The sequence below is a fragment of the Bufo gargarizans genome, chromosome 4 (assembly GCF_014858855.1).
Source record: "Bufo gargarizans isolate SCDJY-AF-19 chromosome 4, ASM1485885v1, whole genome shotgun sequence".
Lineage (NCBI taxonomy): Eukaryota > Metazoa > Chordata > Amphibia > Anura > Bufonidae > Bufo > Bufo gargarizans.
The window spans coordinates 303,999,050-304,016,727 of record NC_058083.1 but is presented as its reverse complement, the minus strand read 5'-3'; the positions used below and the strand labels follow the sequence as shown (position 1 = coordinate 304,016,727).

At 44.7% G+C, this 17,678-nt stretch overlaps 1 protein-coding gene across 1 annotated transcript in view; it reads left to right on the top strand.

Annotated features, from left to right (window-relative positions):
- The window catches only part of LOC122935391 (titin homolog), an 848,771-nt gene that overhangs the window by 312,401 nt on the left and 518,692 nt on the right, over positions 1–17,678 (top strand). The window contains exons 21-23 of the mRNA XM_044291163.1: positions 2,066–2,131; positions 11,769–11,813; positions 16,509–16,559. Of these exons, the coding sequence (XP_044147098.1) occupies positions 2,066–2,131; positions 11,769–11,813; positions 16,509–16,559 (162 nt within the window). The remainder of the gene's footprint in view (positions 1–2,065; positions 2,132–11,768; positions 11,814–16,508; positions 16,560–17,678) is intronic.

Genomic DNA, 17,678 nt, shown 5'->3' with positions numbered 1-17,678 from the left:
CGCGTTTGAGGAACGCTCAGGTGTGAACCCAGGGTGACTGCAGTGTCCTATGGCCACAAACGCGCGTCAAAACGCCCCAAAGAAGCTCAAGTACTTGTTTGAGCGTCGGGCGTTTTACAGCGCGTTCGTACGCGCGTTTGAGGAACGCTCACGTGTGAACCCAGGGTGACTGCAGTGTCCTATGGCCACAAACGCGCGTCAAAACGCCCCAAAGAAGCTCAAGTACTTGTTTGAGCGTCGGGCGTTTTACAGCGCGTTCGTACGCGCTGTAAAACGCCCAGGTGTGAACCATTCCCATAGGGAAGCATTGGTTTTCATGTCTTAAGCGTTTTACAGCGCGTTTGAACGCGCTGTAAAACGCTCAGGTGTGAACCCAGCCTTAGAGCCTGTGGTTGAGACATGACAGGCTTATACTATGGCATATTTCAGAACCTTCAGTCAAAGATATATGTCTGGAAATATGCTCAAATCTAAGAACTGTGCTGTGATCTAGACAAATGTAATTGATCATTAGATTGCAATTACTTTCATATAGTCCTCCCTCTCTGCTTAATGTCTCATTCACACGTCAGTGTTCGGTCAGTGATTTCCATCAGTGATTTTGAGCCAAAACCAGGTGCAGCTCTAAACACAGAACAGGTGCAGATCTTTCCCTTATCCCTCATGTCTGTGGAGGCTCCAATCCTGGTTTTGGCTCAAAATCGCTGATGGAAATCACTGACCAAACACTGATATGTGAATGAGGCTTTAGAGGCCATTCACATAATAGTATTTTCAGTCTGCATCCGATCTGCATTTTTGCAGAATGCACGCAGACCCAGTAATTTCAATGTGGCCACATAAATGGGTAAAGCTTACTGTGTGCTGTCCACATCTGCATGTCCATTCCTCAGCCCTGCAAAAAAGATAGAACATGTCCTATTCTTGTCCGTTTTGCAAACAAGATTAGGCATTGTTACAATGTTACAATGAGGCCATGAAAAATGCAGTATTCACACAGACCACATCCATATTTTGCAGATTCACGATTTGTGGACCACAAAAAACGGATACAGTTGTTGGAATAGACCCTAACTCTCAGATTGACGTATTTCACTGTTGTCACTAATTGTAAAGTTTTGGTAAAGATTTTGATTATGGATACAGCAGACTGTCTAGGCTTCAGAAAAGCAATGTCCCAGTCTATGATATACAATTCCTACCACTGACTGTTATGGAGTCCATCGTGGGGGAGGCCCACCACTATGCTGCTTCCCAGGGGCATAGCTAAAGGCTTATGGGCCCTGGTGCTAGAGTTCAGCTTCGGGCCCCCTTCCCTCAGTGCTTTGTGGCCAGGGAAGCACATTGCCTTCGTGCTGCCTAAGGCAAAAATTTAAATGGCACCCCTACCCCCATGCCAAATTCTTGACCTAACCCCTTCCCTCCAGCCAGAGGTGTAACTTGACCAGCATGCACTTTCTATAATACTGGTATCTTCTTATGCAGCACAAGGGTCTTTGGACCCTCTCAGGCTCCTGGGTCCGGTAGCGACTGCTACCTCTGCACGAAGGTCACTGAGTCAATGCATTTAGGTCAGTTACCAGGATCTGGTGTAATAGAACTGAAATAAACGGCATTCACATGCTTTTTCCCCTCTGCGTTTAAAAACCTTTTTTAATTATTGGTAAATTATAGAAACATGACACATGATATACTAAGTGTTCTCTGACACTTTTCCTCTCAGGAAAGTGGTAGTGAACAACTCCAGGTGATACCAGGTGTTTTTCAGCACTGATGGGTATATTCCACAACAGACGTCTGCGACACTGAGTGAATATAGTCCTCAAAACTTCTTAGAGCTTACTTTTACTTGTGAACAAATACATGAATGTTTGTATTTTGGAATTTCTTAGACATCTACCTACTACATTTACCTAAAACTATATAACTACACTACACAATTTAAATGTTTACCTGAATTAATGTATGTGATATTACATTGGATACAAGCATTTAACTAAAGGTGATCAGCGCACAATTTAACAACCAATATTTCACTTAAAAGATAATTTTGCACGCTTTATAGGCACGTGTGGAACTAGTCGCATTGTCCCTGGTGTGATCATTATTATGTCTGAATCTCTCACGGGTCGTAAGTATATCACCTCTTCTATTCTTTTTCTAACAGAGTCACCTGTTTTAACATAACTAAAGAGCAATATAAATAATATAATGTAATATAAAGTGTCTATGCTTATTCAGAAGAGCTTGTTTTTCATCGTATGTTAGATAACCGGTGCTATCAGTGAAGGCCCCTTTACACAGGCTAATGATCTGGGCTATTATTGGCAAGGAGCATTCCTAGGAGTGCTCGTTCCCAATAATTGCTCTGGGAAAAGGTGTCACCAAACATTTATTAATTGGGGAATTATTATTTATAATTAATGAAATAAAATTAGTGAATACATTGCTAATGCAGACATCTAAAGGCCCCCTTACACGGCCGCACAGAATGCAATTATTGAGAATGAACTTTTCATTCTTGATAAATGTCTGCATGTTAGAGGTGAAAGTGGCATTTGCATGCAGCAATCATCTCCTCTGTAGGGGGCTAGCAGTAGCTACTGTGATCGTTCCTCCCACAGAGAATTATCAACAGATTGTTGCCCAGAATTTATTACTTAAAGGGGTTGCTAAAGATTTTTATTTTTTTTGCAAAGCCTCCATTGTGTCGGACCTGCAAACCGAAAATTACTTACCTGCTTCCCAACAACGGCTCCCAGCTCCTTCACCTGCAGGCCTGAGGTGCTCCACTAATCTCCAGAGATGTCAACATCTAGTTTGGCATTGCTGTAGCCCAGGCATGCTCAACCTGCGGCCCTCAAGCTGTTGTAAAACTACAACTCCCACAATGCCCTGCTGTAGGCTGATAGCTGTAGGCTGTTCGGGCATGGTGGGAGTTGTAGTTTTGCAACAGCTGGAGGGCAGCAGGTTGAGCATGCCTGCTGTAGCCAATCACAGGCTTTGGCAGTGTCCGTCTCCCATTGTGACCATGTAACCATTTGTCGTGATGCAAGGTGAGCCGGAACCGCTGCAATGGCAAACCGGATGTAGATATTTTTGGAGCCCAGAGGAGCATTGCCGGACTGCAAGAAAAGGAAAAGGAATCCGGTGCTGGGAAGCAGGTAAGTTATCTTCCCTTTGCAGGTATAGCAGAATGGACCTGAAAAGGGAAGATGCACTCTTGCACAAATCCTTTAAGAACCATTTACAGGGCTAATTATCAAGGGTGAGCTTATTCAGGTGTAAATGTGCTAGCAAACACCCGATCAGATGATTTTTTTTATTTTTTTGTTGGTACCTAAAGTCATTGTTTCTGTGCAGCACTTTATCCTGTGTAAACAGGGATCTACTGCCCAGAAATGATGATTACTTATGGGAAATAGGGATCACTTGAGCAATCACTAGTTCCCATACAGAGTCCATGTAAAAGCACCTTTAGGCATTTTTAGGATTTCAACCGATAATTAGGAGTTTGCTCATTCACTGGGTGATCGGCGGCTCCTTTACACAGGGCAATTATTGGGAGCAAGCTCTCCTAGTAATGTTTCTTCCTACTAATTGCCTCAATTATTGGTCCATGTACAGGGTGTGCCGGCATACATACATAATTCCTTTGGGTAGCCATCTTATATGCTTCTGGCCCATGTAAAAAGCTGTGAACTCTCATCTTTCTGAAGCCTGGGTCGCCTATGATATAGATGGACACTTTTATTACCACTACTCTGTAAGGCCAGCAATAAAAGGTCATAAAAGCTACACCAGGCCCAGCTCATCCTGTCCAAGATCAGCTCGCTGTCAAGCCTGGCTGGAGCGTGACGTCATTAATTTCCAGGTCTGGTTTGAGGAGAGCTAATAGCCCTTAATTAGCTCTGGGCATAAAACCAGTCCACTTTCATATTTCATTTATGAATCAACTTATGCCCTTTCTGACACCAGATCCAGGCTCTACAGAGTATTGTGGTTAATTGGGTATCAAATATGACTAGAGGATGTGATTCCTTAGCTGACCTATGGGTGGTAGAAGAACTACAGGTCCCAGCATTACCGTGTGTGGTCTCATTCTGTAGGTAAATAAATAAGGATCGCAAATATGTATTCTGTATAACAATATGCCGATGTATCAAGGAGATACGGGCTTAAGTATAATCCTCATTGTAGGAACTGAACTTTGATGGGGTCATAAAACACTTGGGGGCAATCCCTAGGATTGACAGTCACTCTGCTGCCATTGGCTGACAGGAGTAAGTCTCCTGCCCATGGCAGAGTTCATAAAAATCCATGCACAAGGACAGAGGAGAGAGACCCATGGAACATCACCAGACACTTAATTGGACATTGACGGCATATCCCTGTATCAGAAGAACTTTGAGGGTCTCCCCTGATACATACTGAAAAGGGGTTTGCAAGGATTCAAAAAGGACATATGAACGACCATCTGAAACCCTGCAGAGAAACTAAGTATTCTTTCATCTTTTTCCCTTTCATTTGAACTGTCGTGATTATTTATATTGTTATTATTATTCTGTAGTTTTATAGTCATTTTCATTAGATTTGTCTGCACTGCTTTTTACCGCTTATTAAAGATTATAAAATCTAAATAGCCAAGTCTTCCATATTCTAAGCTGCTGAACAACGTACCTTGCCTTTGAAGAGACGTTACCAGGTAGTTAGTTAATTGCATTTAGGAATTGTAGCTGGGGGTGATTGACTGCGGTTGGTCAGTAAGTGATATCCGGTTCATCCACTGATCTGTGTGATAGTGAATGACCCGGATAGTCGGCTCGTGGACCGGGAACCCACGTGGTGGCAGTTACCGAAGTGTAGTGGGGGGTGTTAGCCGAGTGGTAATACCCCGGTCACGTGAGGTCTCTGTGTGTGCGCAGACTCCGTCACAGACCACTACGTCAGAGCTGTGGGATCCGGAGCGGTCGGATCCATAGTTCGTGACATTTTTATGGTGGCAGCTTACGGGATTCTGTATGCTTAGAATATTAGTGCATGAAGTTATGTCCATAACTCTGTACTAAAGGATTGAAAAATTCTGGAAGACGAAGCACAGTGCATTAGTTTTGATAGAATAATAATTCACGACAGTACCCTCCCCTCTCTCTTGTTTTCTGTCCTATCTTTTATTTGGCAATAATGTCCGAATCCGTGAATTATGACGGCCTGAGCGTGGCTGATATCACAGCTCTGTGTGAGCACAAAGGCATCCAAGTATATGGGAAAAATAAGACTGTCCTCATCCAGGAGTTATGTGCACGTAGGAGTCAAGAGTCATCCCTGCAGGATTCAGAGAATGGAGGAGACTCAGGGGCCCCTGAGCCAGGTGACCCCTTCCAGAATAAGGATGATGAACTGGGAGGAGGACAGCCTGCTGGGGCTTGCAGTCCTCTAGCTGGACATAACTCTGTCTCTATGCCATCCCAAAATGGGCTGGACCAACTAATGCTCAGTAACCCGGACTTATATTTTCGGCTGCTGGAGGCACGTCGTGCAGAGCGCAAGGCTGAGCTCGAGGCTGCAGAACGCAAGGCTGAGCTCGAGGCTGCAGAGCGCAAGGCTGAGCGCGAGGCTGCAGAACGGGAAGCTGTCCGCAGGCATGAACTGGACCTGGCCCGAGTACAGCTTCAGGGGTCCGACCGGCATGCCACAGCCACAGGCCCATCCCTGATGGTCAAGCCAAAACTGCCTGTGATGGAGTCTGAGAACTGTGACATTGATCTTTTCCTGCATGCTTTTGAAACCTCATGCCAGCAGTACCAGGTACCAGAGCCACAGTGGGCGGGACATCTAATGTCCGCACTGAAGGGCAAAGCTATGGAGGCCCTGGTCGGACTACCATTAGCAGAGCGTACCAGTTACGCGGTCATCAAAAAGGCTATTCTGGTCAAGTACCAGCTGACTCCAGAGACTTACCGTTTACGGTTCCGGTCCCTGCGGAGAGGGCCCGGAGATACTTTTATGGACCATCTGGGCAAGTTGCAGACCACCTTCCAACAGTGGTCTGATCCCCTCACAGAGGACACCAAGCAGTCCCTGGCGGATCTGATGGTCCGAGAACAGTTTGTCTCCAATTGCCCCACAGATGTGCAAAAATATGTATGTGAGCACAAGCCGAAGAGTGCGCGAGAGGCGGCTGAGCTAGCCGATGAATACGTCGCCATGCCCAGCACTCGGGCATTCAAAGACACTCTGTCCCGTCTGGGAGGAACCTCTTCATCTGCTTCTTCCTCCCGGCCAGCTTTGTCGGTTCCTGTCCAGCGACCCTTTCACAGGCCTGCACAAAGACCTGAAGGAGTCAAGCCAGCACCGACAGACGTGCGCAAGTGCTATGCGTGCGGCAAGCCACGACACCTCAGCCACTCGTGCCCGGAGAAGAAGACAGCACCCCCTGGCAAGCTTGCCCGCAACCCATCATCTGTGCTGTTAGTGAATGGAGCTGCAAGACACACCGCAGACAACCTACAGTCGGTTACTGTGGGCAACCGATGTACCACAGGCTTCCGCGATACAGGAGCCGAAGTCACACTAGTTCGGCCTGAACTAGTGGATGACGCAGACCTTATTCCTGGCAAAAGCCTCACCATCACGGGAGTTGGGGGGGTGAGCCCTAATGTTCCCCTAGCTCGTGTTTTCCTTGATTGGGGGGCTGGGAGTGGAGTAAGGGAGGTGGGAGTCTCTGCGGAGATCCCCACAAATGTTTTATTAGGCACTGACCTAGGACGATTGGTCTCGTGCTACGTGCCCCCTGGAAGCACACAGGACTCACCCGTCCCTATGGAGGTCCCTGGACATACCGAGGTACTGTGCAAGGATGTTTGCATAACATCAGATAACCTCGGGGATGGACCTCGGGAGGTGGGAGGTGGGGTGTGTGGGAGCAGTTCTCCTATGACAGGAGATGTAGAGGGGATGGCGGGTGTATGTACACAGGTAGCAAACCTGTGTTTAACTGATTCAAGTTGTGCAAATGTTAAATGTGATGACATTATTGTGCCTGTGTTGCCCGTCACTCGCAGGGCTGCAAAAGCCGCAGCGGAACGCGCCATTGGGGAAGAGCAAGTGGAAGTGTCCCCTTCCACCGGTTCGGACCCCGTGGACTTAACCGCGTCAGAGCCTCAGCCACTGTCCCTGTTCGCCACAGGACAGCTGGCTGGGACTTGTAGTGCCGCCTTTGAGCAGGCCCTGCGAGATGACCCTACCTTGGAGCAGCTAAGAGGGTTAGCTGCCAGCCCTCCCACTGAGGGAGACAAATACCGAGTGTGTTGGGACAATGGGAAACTGTATAAGGAGGACATCTCCCACAGTGACAGTAGGGTGGGGCCACTCAAGAGGCAGCTCATTGTACCTGTGCAGTTCAGGGAACAATTACTGCAAGTGGCTCATGAGATCCCCTTAGCTGGTCACCTGGGAATAACCAAAACAAAGTCCCGGGTGATGCAGAATTTTTTCTGGCCTGGCCTCGGGGCAGATGTCGCCAAGTACTGCAGGTCCTGCGACACCTGTCAGCGAGTTGGCAAAGCAGGAGACCGTCACCGAGCTCCATTGAATCCCTTACCAATAATTGATGAACCCTTCAGGAGGGTGGCCGTGGATATCATTGGTCCCCTGGCCATCCCCAGCAGTTCGGGTAAACGGTTCATATTAACCCTGGTGGATTACGCGACACGCTACCCGGAAGCAGTGGCGTTATCCTCCATTAGGGCGGACAAGGTTGCAGACGCCCTGCTGGGGATCTTCACGAGAGTGGGGTTCCCAGCTGAGCTTCTCAGCGACCAAGGACCTCAGTTCATGTCTGAACTAATGCAGGGGCTCTGTAGGAAAATACAGGTGAACCATATCGTAGCCAGCCCTTACCACCCACAAACAAACGGCCTCTGTGAGCGCTTCAACGGGACGTTGAAGCAGATGCTGAAGACGTTTGTGGAGGCGCAAGGGAAGGACTGGGAACGATATCTACCTCACCTGCTATTTGCCTACAGAGAGGTTCCCCAGGAGTCAACCGGGTTTTCGCCCTTCGAACTCCTGTATGGTCGACGAGTAAGAGGTCCCCTAGACCTAATCAGAGAGTCTTGGGAAGGCAGGGTTGCCGGAACTGAAGTCTCTGTAGTAGACTATGTCCTCAGGTTCCGAGACAAAATGGAGTCGCTGGTAGGTCTGGTACAGGAGAATATGGTGCAGGCCCAAAGCAAACAGAAGCAGTGGTATAACCGCACTGCCCGAGAGAGAATCTACCAGGAGGGGCAGAAGGTCTATGTCCTGCTGCCAATGCGGCAAAACAAACTGCAAGCTGCATGGGAAGGGCCGTACCCCATTGTCAAATGTCTGAGTAAGGTAAATTATGTGGTGGGCCTTGGAGAGGGAGGTAGGAGACAGAAGACGTTTCACGTCAACATGCTCAAGGAGCATCACGAGAGAACGCCACATGTTATGCCGGTTTGCAGCCTGCCCGAAAGGGAGGAGGCCGACCCCCTACTAGATCTGCTAGCTGACACTCGAGAGTTGGAGGTGGACTTAACCCTCAACCCTCAACTCTCGTCCCAGCAGAGATCTCAGCTCTTAGAAGTGTTGACGGCTCACCGTGACACTTTTACAGGGAAACCCGGGAGAACACACCTTGCAGTCCATCATGTGGACACAGGTACACATGCTCCCACCAAGCAGTCCGCCTACCGTGTCTCACTGGAGGTCCAGGCAGACCTCAGGAGGGAGATCGAGGAGATGAAGCAGCTCGGGGTCATTCAGAAATCCCACAGCGCTTGGGCCTCACCGGTGGTTCTGGTCCCGAAGAAAGATCAGACAACCAGGTTCTGTGTGGATTATCGGAAACTGAATGCCATCACAACCTCGGATGCTTACCCCATGCCCAGGATTGATGAACTGTTAGATAAGTTGGCAGGAGCCAGCTACCTGACAATCATGGACCTGAGCAGGGGGTATTGGCAGATTCCCCTGACCTCGGAGGCTCAGGAGAAGTCGGCCTTCATCACCCCTTTCGGCTTATACGAATTTACTGTAATGCCGTTTGGGATGAAGAATGCGCCAGCCACCTTTCAAAGGCTTGTGAATGACTTGCTGGAAGGACTAGAAGAATGTGCTGTCGCCTATTTAGACGACATTGCCGTGTATAGCCCCACGTGGAAGGAGCATCTGGTGCACCTGTCGCAAGTACTGGACAAACTTGCTGCGGCTGGACTAACTGTTAAGCCTAGCAAGTGCCAGCTGGGCATGAATGAGGTCACTTACTTAGGCCACAGAGTAGGAGGAGGCACACTGAGGCCTGAAATAGAGAAGGTGAAAGCCATTACGAGATGGCCAACACCTCTCACCAAGAAGCAGGTCATGTCTTTCTTGGGAACGGCCGGGTACTATAGGAAGTTCATCCCGAACTATAGCGCCCTGGCCAAGCCTCTGACAGACTTGACCAAGAAGAAGCTGCCCAGGATGGTGTCATGGACGCCGGAATGCGAGCAAGGCTTCCAGGCCCTGAAGGATGCACTAGCCAGTGCTCCTGTGCTTCAGGCCCCAGATTTCACTCGGAAGTTTGTGGTCCACACGGATGCTTCCGCCTTTGGTCTGGGTGCAGTCCTGAGTCAGGTGAACCAGGCCGGGGAGGAGCATCCTGTACTATACCTGAGCCGTAAGTTACTGGCCAGGGAGACCAGCTACTCCACAATAGAGAAGGAGTGTTTAGCTATTGTGTGGTCCCTGCAAAAGCTACAACACTACCTGTATGGACGCAATTTCACAGTGATCACTGATCACAATCCCCTCAGCTGGTTGGCACGTCTCGCAGGAGACAATGCGAAACTGCTGAGATGGAGCCTGATTTTGCAGCAGTACAACTTCACCGTGCAGCACAGAAAAGGTAGTTTAAATGGAAATGCCGACGGGTTGTCGCGGCAGGGAGAATCGACCGGAGATGGCTGGGTTGCTGTGGAATAGGCTTGTGGCCATTTCCCCAGGCAACCTTTTAAAAGAGGGAGGTGTGCCGGCATACATACATAATTCCTTTGGGTAGCCATCTTATATGCTTCTGGCCCATGTAAAAAGCTGTGAACTCTCATCTTTCTGAAGCCTGGGTCGCCTATGATATAGATGGACACTTTTATTACCACTACTCTGTAAGGCCAGCAATAAAAGGTCATAAAAGCTACACCAGGCCCAGCTCATCCTGTCCAAGATCAGCTCGCTGTCAAGCCTGGCTGGAGCGTGACGTCATTAATTTCCAGGTCTGGTTTGAGGAGAGCTAATAGCCCTTAATTAGCTCTGGGCATAAAACCAGTCCACTTTCATATTTCATTTATGAATCAACTTATGCCCTTTCTGACACCAGATCCAGGCTCTACAGAGTATTGTGGTTAATTGGGTATCAAATATGACTAGAGGATGTGATTCCTTAGCTGACCTATGGGTGGTAGAAGAACTACAGGTCCCAGCATTACCGTGTGTGGTCTCATTCTGTAGGTAAATAAATAAGGATCGCAAATATGTATTCTGTATAACAATATGCCGATGTATCAAGGAGATACGGGCTTAAGTATAATCCTCATTGTAGGAACTGAACTTTGATGGGGTCATAAAACACTTGGGGGCAATCCCTAGGATTGACAGTCACTCTGCTGCCATTGGCTGACAGGAGTAAGTCTCCTGCCCATGGCAGAGTTCATAAAAATCCATGCACAAGGACAGAGGAGAGAGACCCATGGAACATCACCAGACACTTAATTGGACATTGACGGCATATCCCTGTATCAGAAGAACTTTGAGGGTCTCCCCTGATACATACTGAAAAGGGGTTTGCAAGGATTCAAAAAGGACATATGAACGACCATCTGAAACCCTGCAGAGAAACTAAGTATTCTTTCATCTTTTTCCCTTTCATTTGAACTGTCGTGATTATTTATATTGTTATTATTATTCTGTAGTTTTATAGTCATTTTCATTAGATTTGTCTGCACTGCTTTTTACCGCTTATTAAAGATTATAAAATCTAAATAGCCAAGTCTTCCATATTCTAAGCTGCTGAACAACGTACCTTGCCTTTGAAGAGACGTTACCAGGTAGTTAGTTAATTGCATTTAGGAATTGTAGCTGGGGGTGATTGACTGCGGTTGGTCAGTAAGTGATATCCGGTTCATCCACTGATCTGTGTGATAGTGAATGACCCGGATAGTCGGCTCGTGGACCGGGAACCCACGTGGTGGCAGTTACCGAAGTGTAGTGGGGGGTGTTAGCCGAGTGGTAATACCCCGGTCACGTGAGGTCTCTGTGTGTGCGCAGACTCCGTCACAGACCACTACGTCAGAGCTGTGGGATCCGGAGCGGTCGGATCCATAGTTCGTGACACAGGGCCCTTAAATTACAGCATAAACAATGATTCTCTATGGAAAAGTTCACCCTCAATAATTTCCTACTCTGTCTGCCCATGTAAAAGGCCTTTAGATTCTAATTCTGAATCTCAGACAAAACCCATAGTTAAATGGTTCTATTTGTTTTTGTATTTCTGCAAATACATTATTTATTAAAAAATGTCTCTCATGAAAAGTATAATCACAATGCTAATGAATAACACTAACACCAGGCATGTTATAAAAGGTAGTAATTTATTGGATATTTGAGTACATGTAAAATATTCTACAGAACATAAAAATTGAAGTGCTTTGTAATTATAGAGAAGTTTTTTACATTCACAAACCAACTGTTTTATTCACTTATTTCAGAATCTGATGCAGGAAGAGCTATCACTGTCGACTCAATATTAAAAGGTAATAAATTACATCACAAGACATTGTGAAAGTGGATTAATAATCTCTTTATTTAAAGGGGTCCTTTTTGGAAGGAGTTATAGTGCGTAACCTAAACAGATTTCATATTGCAGGGTGCATAATAGCTTTTATGGAAGAATATCTGTAATGCAGTATGATTTGTCTTTTCTCTACAGAATCCCTAGGGGGTGGGGGTGGCTCTAAGCCTCATTTATCATAACTGTCTAACAGTAAATCTGTTTTTGTTGCCCATAGCAACCAATCACAGTGCATCTTTCATCTTTCCATAACAGTTAAAGTTTAGCTCTGATTGGTTGCTATGGGCAATAAATGAAGATTTTATTTTTATTTCCATTAGACAGAGAAGCCCTATGTGCCTATATGTGCCTTTGAGTACAGCCAAACAGTATATAGAATTCTATAGATGCTAAACGTGTGTGACACAGGTCTCTAATATGGCTATGTTCATTGGGCCTAATCATGACTGACTCATACAACTAGAATAATGTGATTTGTTTTTTGCCCAGTATCCTGCATTATTTTGGAAAAACTTCATATGTACTGTATATTTGATGTATATGTGGTTTATGCACTTTATCAGCCATATCATAAAAACAGCTGTCAAATTAAATGAATAACAGTACTCAAATAGAAAATGGACTAATATAGGGAACTGAGTGACTTTGACATGGTCCAAATTGTGATGGCTAGATGAGTGGGTCAGTGCATCTCCAGAATACCAGGTCTTTTGGAGTATTTCCAGTATGCTGTGGTTAGTACCTTGCAATAGTGGTCTAAGGACAAGGACAATTGGTGAGAAAGCAATGGGGAACCCAAAGCTCATTGATGTGCATGGGATTGAAAGCCAGCCCCATGTGATCAGGCCCCATAGAAGAGCAACTGCAGAGCATATTAGTGAAAGTTTAATTGTCTACTGTACTAGTATTCATGTGGATGTTACACATACTACCTACTTATTTTGGCAGACCAAGTACACCCTGAATGGCAGTGGTCTATTTTAGCATAAAAATGCATCCTATCACATTACAGAAAATGTAAAGACATGGTTTGAGGAACATAACTAAGAGTTCAAAGTGTTGATGTGGCCTCCAAATGCCCCAGATCTCAATCTGATCAAGCATCTATTGGAAGTCTTTTACATGGAGGTCTCACCTCGCAACTTACAGGGTTTAATCTACTGCTAATGTTTTGGTACCAAAACCTTAAGAGTATAGGTTCCCCTCTTTTGTCTGCACAAGGGGGGGGGGGGGGGGCTACAATAGTAGGCAGGTGGTTTTAATGTTCTGACTGATCAGTGTTTGTGTGTGTGTCTGTATATAAGTAATAGTAATATAAGCATATTGAATTTTATTTGTATGCCACCACTATTTGACTATAAACACCTTCCCGACATTCACTGTACCTATACGGCACATCAGGAAGTCACTTCACGATAGTCGTTGTAAGTGTACGGTGCTCTAATCAGGTGGGTGCAGGAGTTGTGCCTGCTTGATCAGCAGCAAGGGTTCGGCTGTTCCTGATGCATTAACCCTTTGTATGCAGCGGTCAATGCTGACCGCAGCATACATACAGTTTACAGCGGGAGAGCCAACTGTTTCAAATTTTTATTAAAGCCTGTGGAGTCCAAGTGGTGATTACACCCCTCAATAAATTCCTTGAGGGGTATAGTTTCCAAAATGGGGTCACTTTTTGAGGGATTCTACTGTAGGGGTATCTTAGTGTACCTTCAAATGTACCATGATTCCCAAAAACCATTCCAGCAAAATCTGCCCTCCAAAAACCATATGGCTAACCTTTCCTTCTGAGCCCTGCAGTGTGCCCATACAGCAGTTTGCAACCACATATGGGGTGTTTCTGTAAACTGCACAATCAGAGTAATAAATCTTGAGGTATGTTTGGCTGTTAACTAGTGATGAGCGGGAGGTGCCATATTCGATTTCGCGATATTTCGTGAATATTCGTGTTATATTCGTCGAAATCGAATATTCGTAATTATTCCAATTATCGCTAATAATATGCGATTTAATTAATCACGTATTGCGAATTTTTCCTTTGATAGTATAAGGCAACGTTTCTATGACTAATTGACTATGGCTAGGCTAATATGTGTATTTTACGAAATTTCGTAATATTGCTCTAACTTCGTCTTTTAGAATATTCGTAATATTGCTCTAACTTTGTCTTTTAGAATATTCGTAATATTGCTCTAACTTTGTCTTTTAGAATATTCGTAATATTGCGCTAACTTCGTCTTTTAGAATATTCGTATCGTAATATTCTAAAAGACGAAGTTAGAGCAATAGTAAGAATATACGTAAAAAGTTTAAATTGCGATGCGATTAATATAACTCGAAGTAATCGCATGGCGATTTCAACTTAGCACTGCTATATTCCATATTATGGAATATAGCAGTGCTAACTTAGTTGGTCGAGCACCAAAGTACTCGAGTGCTCGAGTAGAACTCCTCGGGATGCTCTGGTGCTCTACCGAGCACCCAAGCACAATGGAAGTCAATGGGAGAACCCGAGCATTAAACTAGGCACCCCCTGCTCTGAAGAGGGGAGGGTATCTGGATCACATGAAAAGGTCAGAAATCGATGGAAACACCACTGAAATGGTTCTGGAACAACATGGGGAGGATGTCTGGATGCATCTTGGGCTCCCAGGTCGCTGCTGGGAACGATGTTGTCCGAGTAGTACGCCACTTGTACAGACTGACAATAATACACACAAAACCGAAGATAAAATCAATTTTAAAGGAAAAATTGTTAGGAAACATTTTTTCCTGCATATTTACTTGTATATAAAGTGCAAGTGCTACCAAAAATTACAAGGAAGAGGCACTCCGATATAACCTGTTAATCATATAAAGGAGGGCCTCATTCACATTGTGGTACAATTGTTCAGGTAGTCCTACACTCATAAAGCCTATGCACTAAGTGAAAGGGCTGCCAAATATTCAAGGAACCGGCACTACAATACACCCTTTATTACACATAAAGGAGGGCATCATACACACCCCTTGAAAAATTATGATTGATGGCCTGCTGGTGACCCTCAAACTACTGTAGCAAAGGCCTGCTGATCTGACCACTGGTCTGACTTTGAGAGTGGTGTCCTGCGCCGCCCTGCAAACTGGGACATGAAGCTAGGTATCGTGGATGAGTGTGTTTCTTGTGCTCTGGCAGCACACACAGTTTTACAGTGCCCAGGGCCATGGCTCGCCTTGTGCATTTTAAATGGTATATATGCTTGCAAGTGTGTCACACGTACAGTAGTGCAGGTTTTGTAAGTGTATGCGCAAATAAAGTACACAAAATGTCACAGATATTTTTAGGATGCGAACACGTTAAACAGGAGGTATAGCACAAATAATGTCGCTGTCAACACCGCCTAATAAAAATTACACTGAATTAATGTCACTGATATTTACGATGCACAAATGTTATACAGGAGATGTAGCGCAGGTAATGTCGCTGCCACCCGCAGCAATTTTTTTTTACTGAATATCACTGATATTTCAGATACGCAAACATTATACAGGAGATGTAGCGCAGTTAATGTAATTGTCCGCAGAGGACACCGTCTACAGAAAAAGTACACTGGATGTAACAGATATTTTCAGGCTGCGTACACGTTAGACAGAAGATGTAAAGCAGAAAATGTCGCTGTCACCAGCGCCGAAAAAAATTACACTGAATGTCACTGATATTTCGGATGCGCTTACATTATACTGAAAATGTAGCGCAGGTAATGTCGCTGCCACAAGCAGCAAAAAAATTTGACTGAATGTCACTTATATTATGGATATGTAAATGTTATACAGGATATGTAGCGCAGGTAAAATAACTGTCCGCAGCAGACACCATCTAAGTAAAAAGTACACTGGATGCCACAGATAGTTGTAGGCTGCGCACACATTAGACAGGAGATGTAGCGCAGATAATGTCGCCGTCTGCAGCTGCCAAACAATTACAAGTTATTTAGCGCAGGTTGCGCAAAAATATATATATTGCTGCCACACACAATTGTCCTTAAAAGGATTTTTGGGTCTATATCAAGTATAAAAGCTCAAATATTCTAATTTCACTCCCTACACTATCTCTCCCTTCTGCTCTCCAGCTCTCCCTGACTAAGACTGAGCCAAACACGTGTCATCGGGTGCTATATAGCACCCAATGACGCGTCCCGGCCAGCCAATTACTGTAATGCCAGCAGCCAACATGGCTACGGCATTACAGTGAATGGCAGCACTCACCTGCACGTTTATTGGCTGCGTAGCAGCCAACAAATGTGCAGGGAGGAGACTCGAGCATCACGCTCGAACACACACAGTATTCAGCCAAACACCACAATGTGTCGTCCATCGCGATGCTTGAGTAAAATTAGTGTTTGGCTGAGCATGCTCGCCCAACACTAGTTATTACCACATAAATTGAAACATCAGATTTGCAATAATAGGCTGAAGTGGTTAAATAGGAAACAAAATATGTAATATATGGTAAGTGAAATTTACTTTCAGTATACAGTACATATCTTCATTTGCCATGAAGACATTTAACTGATTAAGAGGGTTGAAAGCATTATCTTCTAATTCTGAGAACACTGCTTTCCTGTGGTGCGTGATTCACAAGCAGGAGAAAAAGTGATTAAGTCTTATCTATAATTTGCAGATGGACTATCAAAAGAACAAGAGGAAGAAGTGTTTAAGGCAGCAAGGAAAGGTACAGTAAAAATGTTGGCTTTGTCTTCATAACAAAAATAATTAAAGAAATTATTCTCATCAAGCAAAACAACAAAGAGCCTGTCTTCTAATTCATTGTATTGATTCCCCGCATTGTTAAAGCTTCAGTTCATATCCTTTTTCCATGCTGCTGCCGAACAGTTAACCCATTAAGGATGAGCTTTTCATATTTTATTTGTGAAATTCAAATCATAAAATTTCTATACTTTTTATCTTTAATACTTTTCAAAAAGGCGTTTTCGTGAAAAATTATGCCTAAGAAAAAATCTGTATAGTAATCTAGTGTATATGGAGAGATTTATAATGATTGTATGGAGCATATCTTGAGAAAAATTTAATAAAATTACACATAATTAAACAAATATACATTTAAAAAGCACAAATGCATAGCTCAGAATTTTGGTGTATCTGTCTATGATTCCATGATTATTGGAAAGAAAATAATTTACAGATTTATTATACAACAGGTTCTTGATTATAGGCAGAAATTTGAGAAATTGTTGTAGAAAGTGTAGTGCTCACCATTTCCATTGTAGCATTGTACAGTGCAGTGTAATAGACGCAGTTCCTTTTCCCATTCTTAAATTGTGGATCTGCAAAAGACCGAGACCGGCTGAGTGCATACCACCATTTCTTTTTTAACTCCTGTGTAAGGATGAGCGAACAAGTTTGTGCTCTAGCAAAATGAGCAGAACTTCATTCTGTGCTGGGTTGCGAATTAGGGTGGTTGGGTGTTACAGTGTCTGCAGCAAAATGATCTTAGGGAGTAAGGGAGAGTCAGAAATAAATCAGGGACAGTCAGAAATCAATTTAACTTATTGCCAGGGAAAATGAAGGGAAAGGCTAGGATTTCAAAGAATTGTGTGTGTTGTGTAGTGCAGACCTCAAAAGTAGTCACCTGCAAGCAAATACTTTCACCCCCCCCCCCTTTCACAGAAATCCTTCAATTTAATTAAGCAGCATAAATATGTGATTACTGCAGCAATGCCCAAGGTGTAGCAGCAATCTACCTGTGTGTATTAACAATAAATTGTGTATCAAGCCTCAATTGTCCTTTTACGTATATTCAGTTTCCACACAGTTGCAATAAAACATTTTT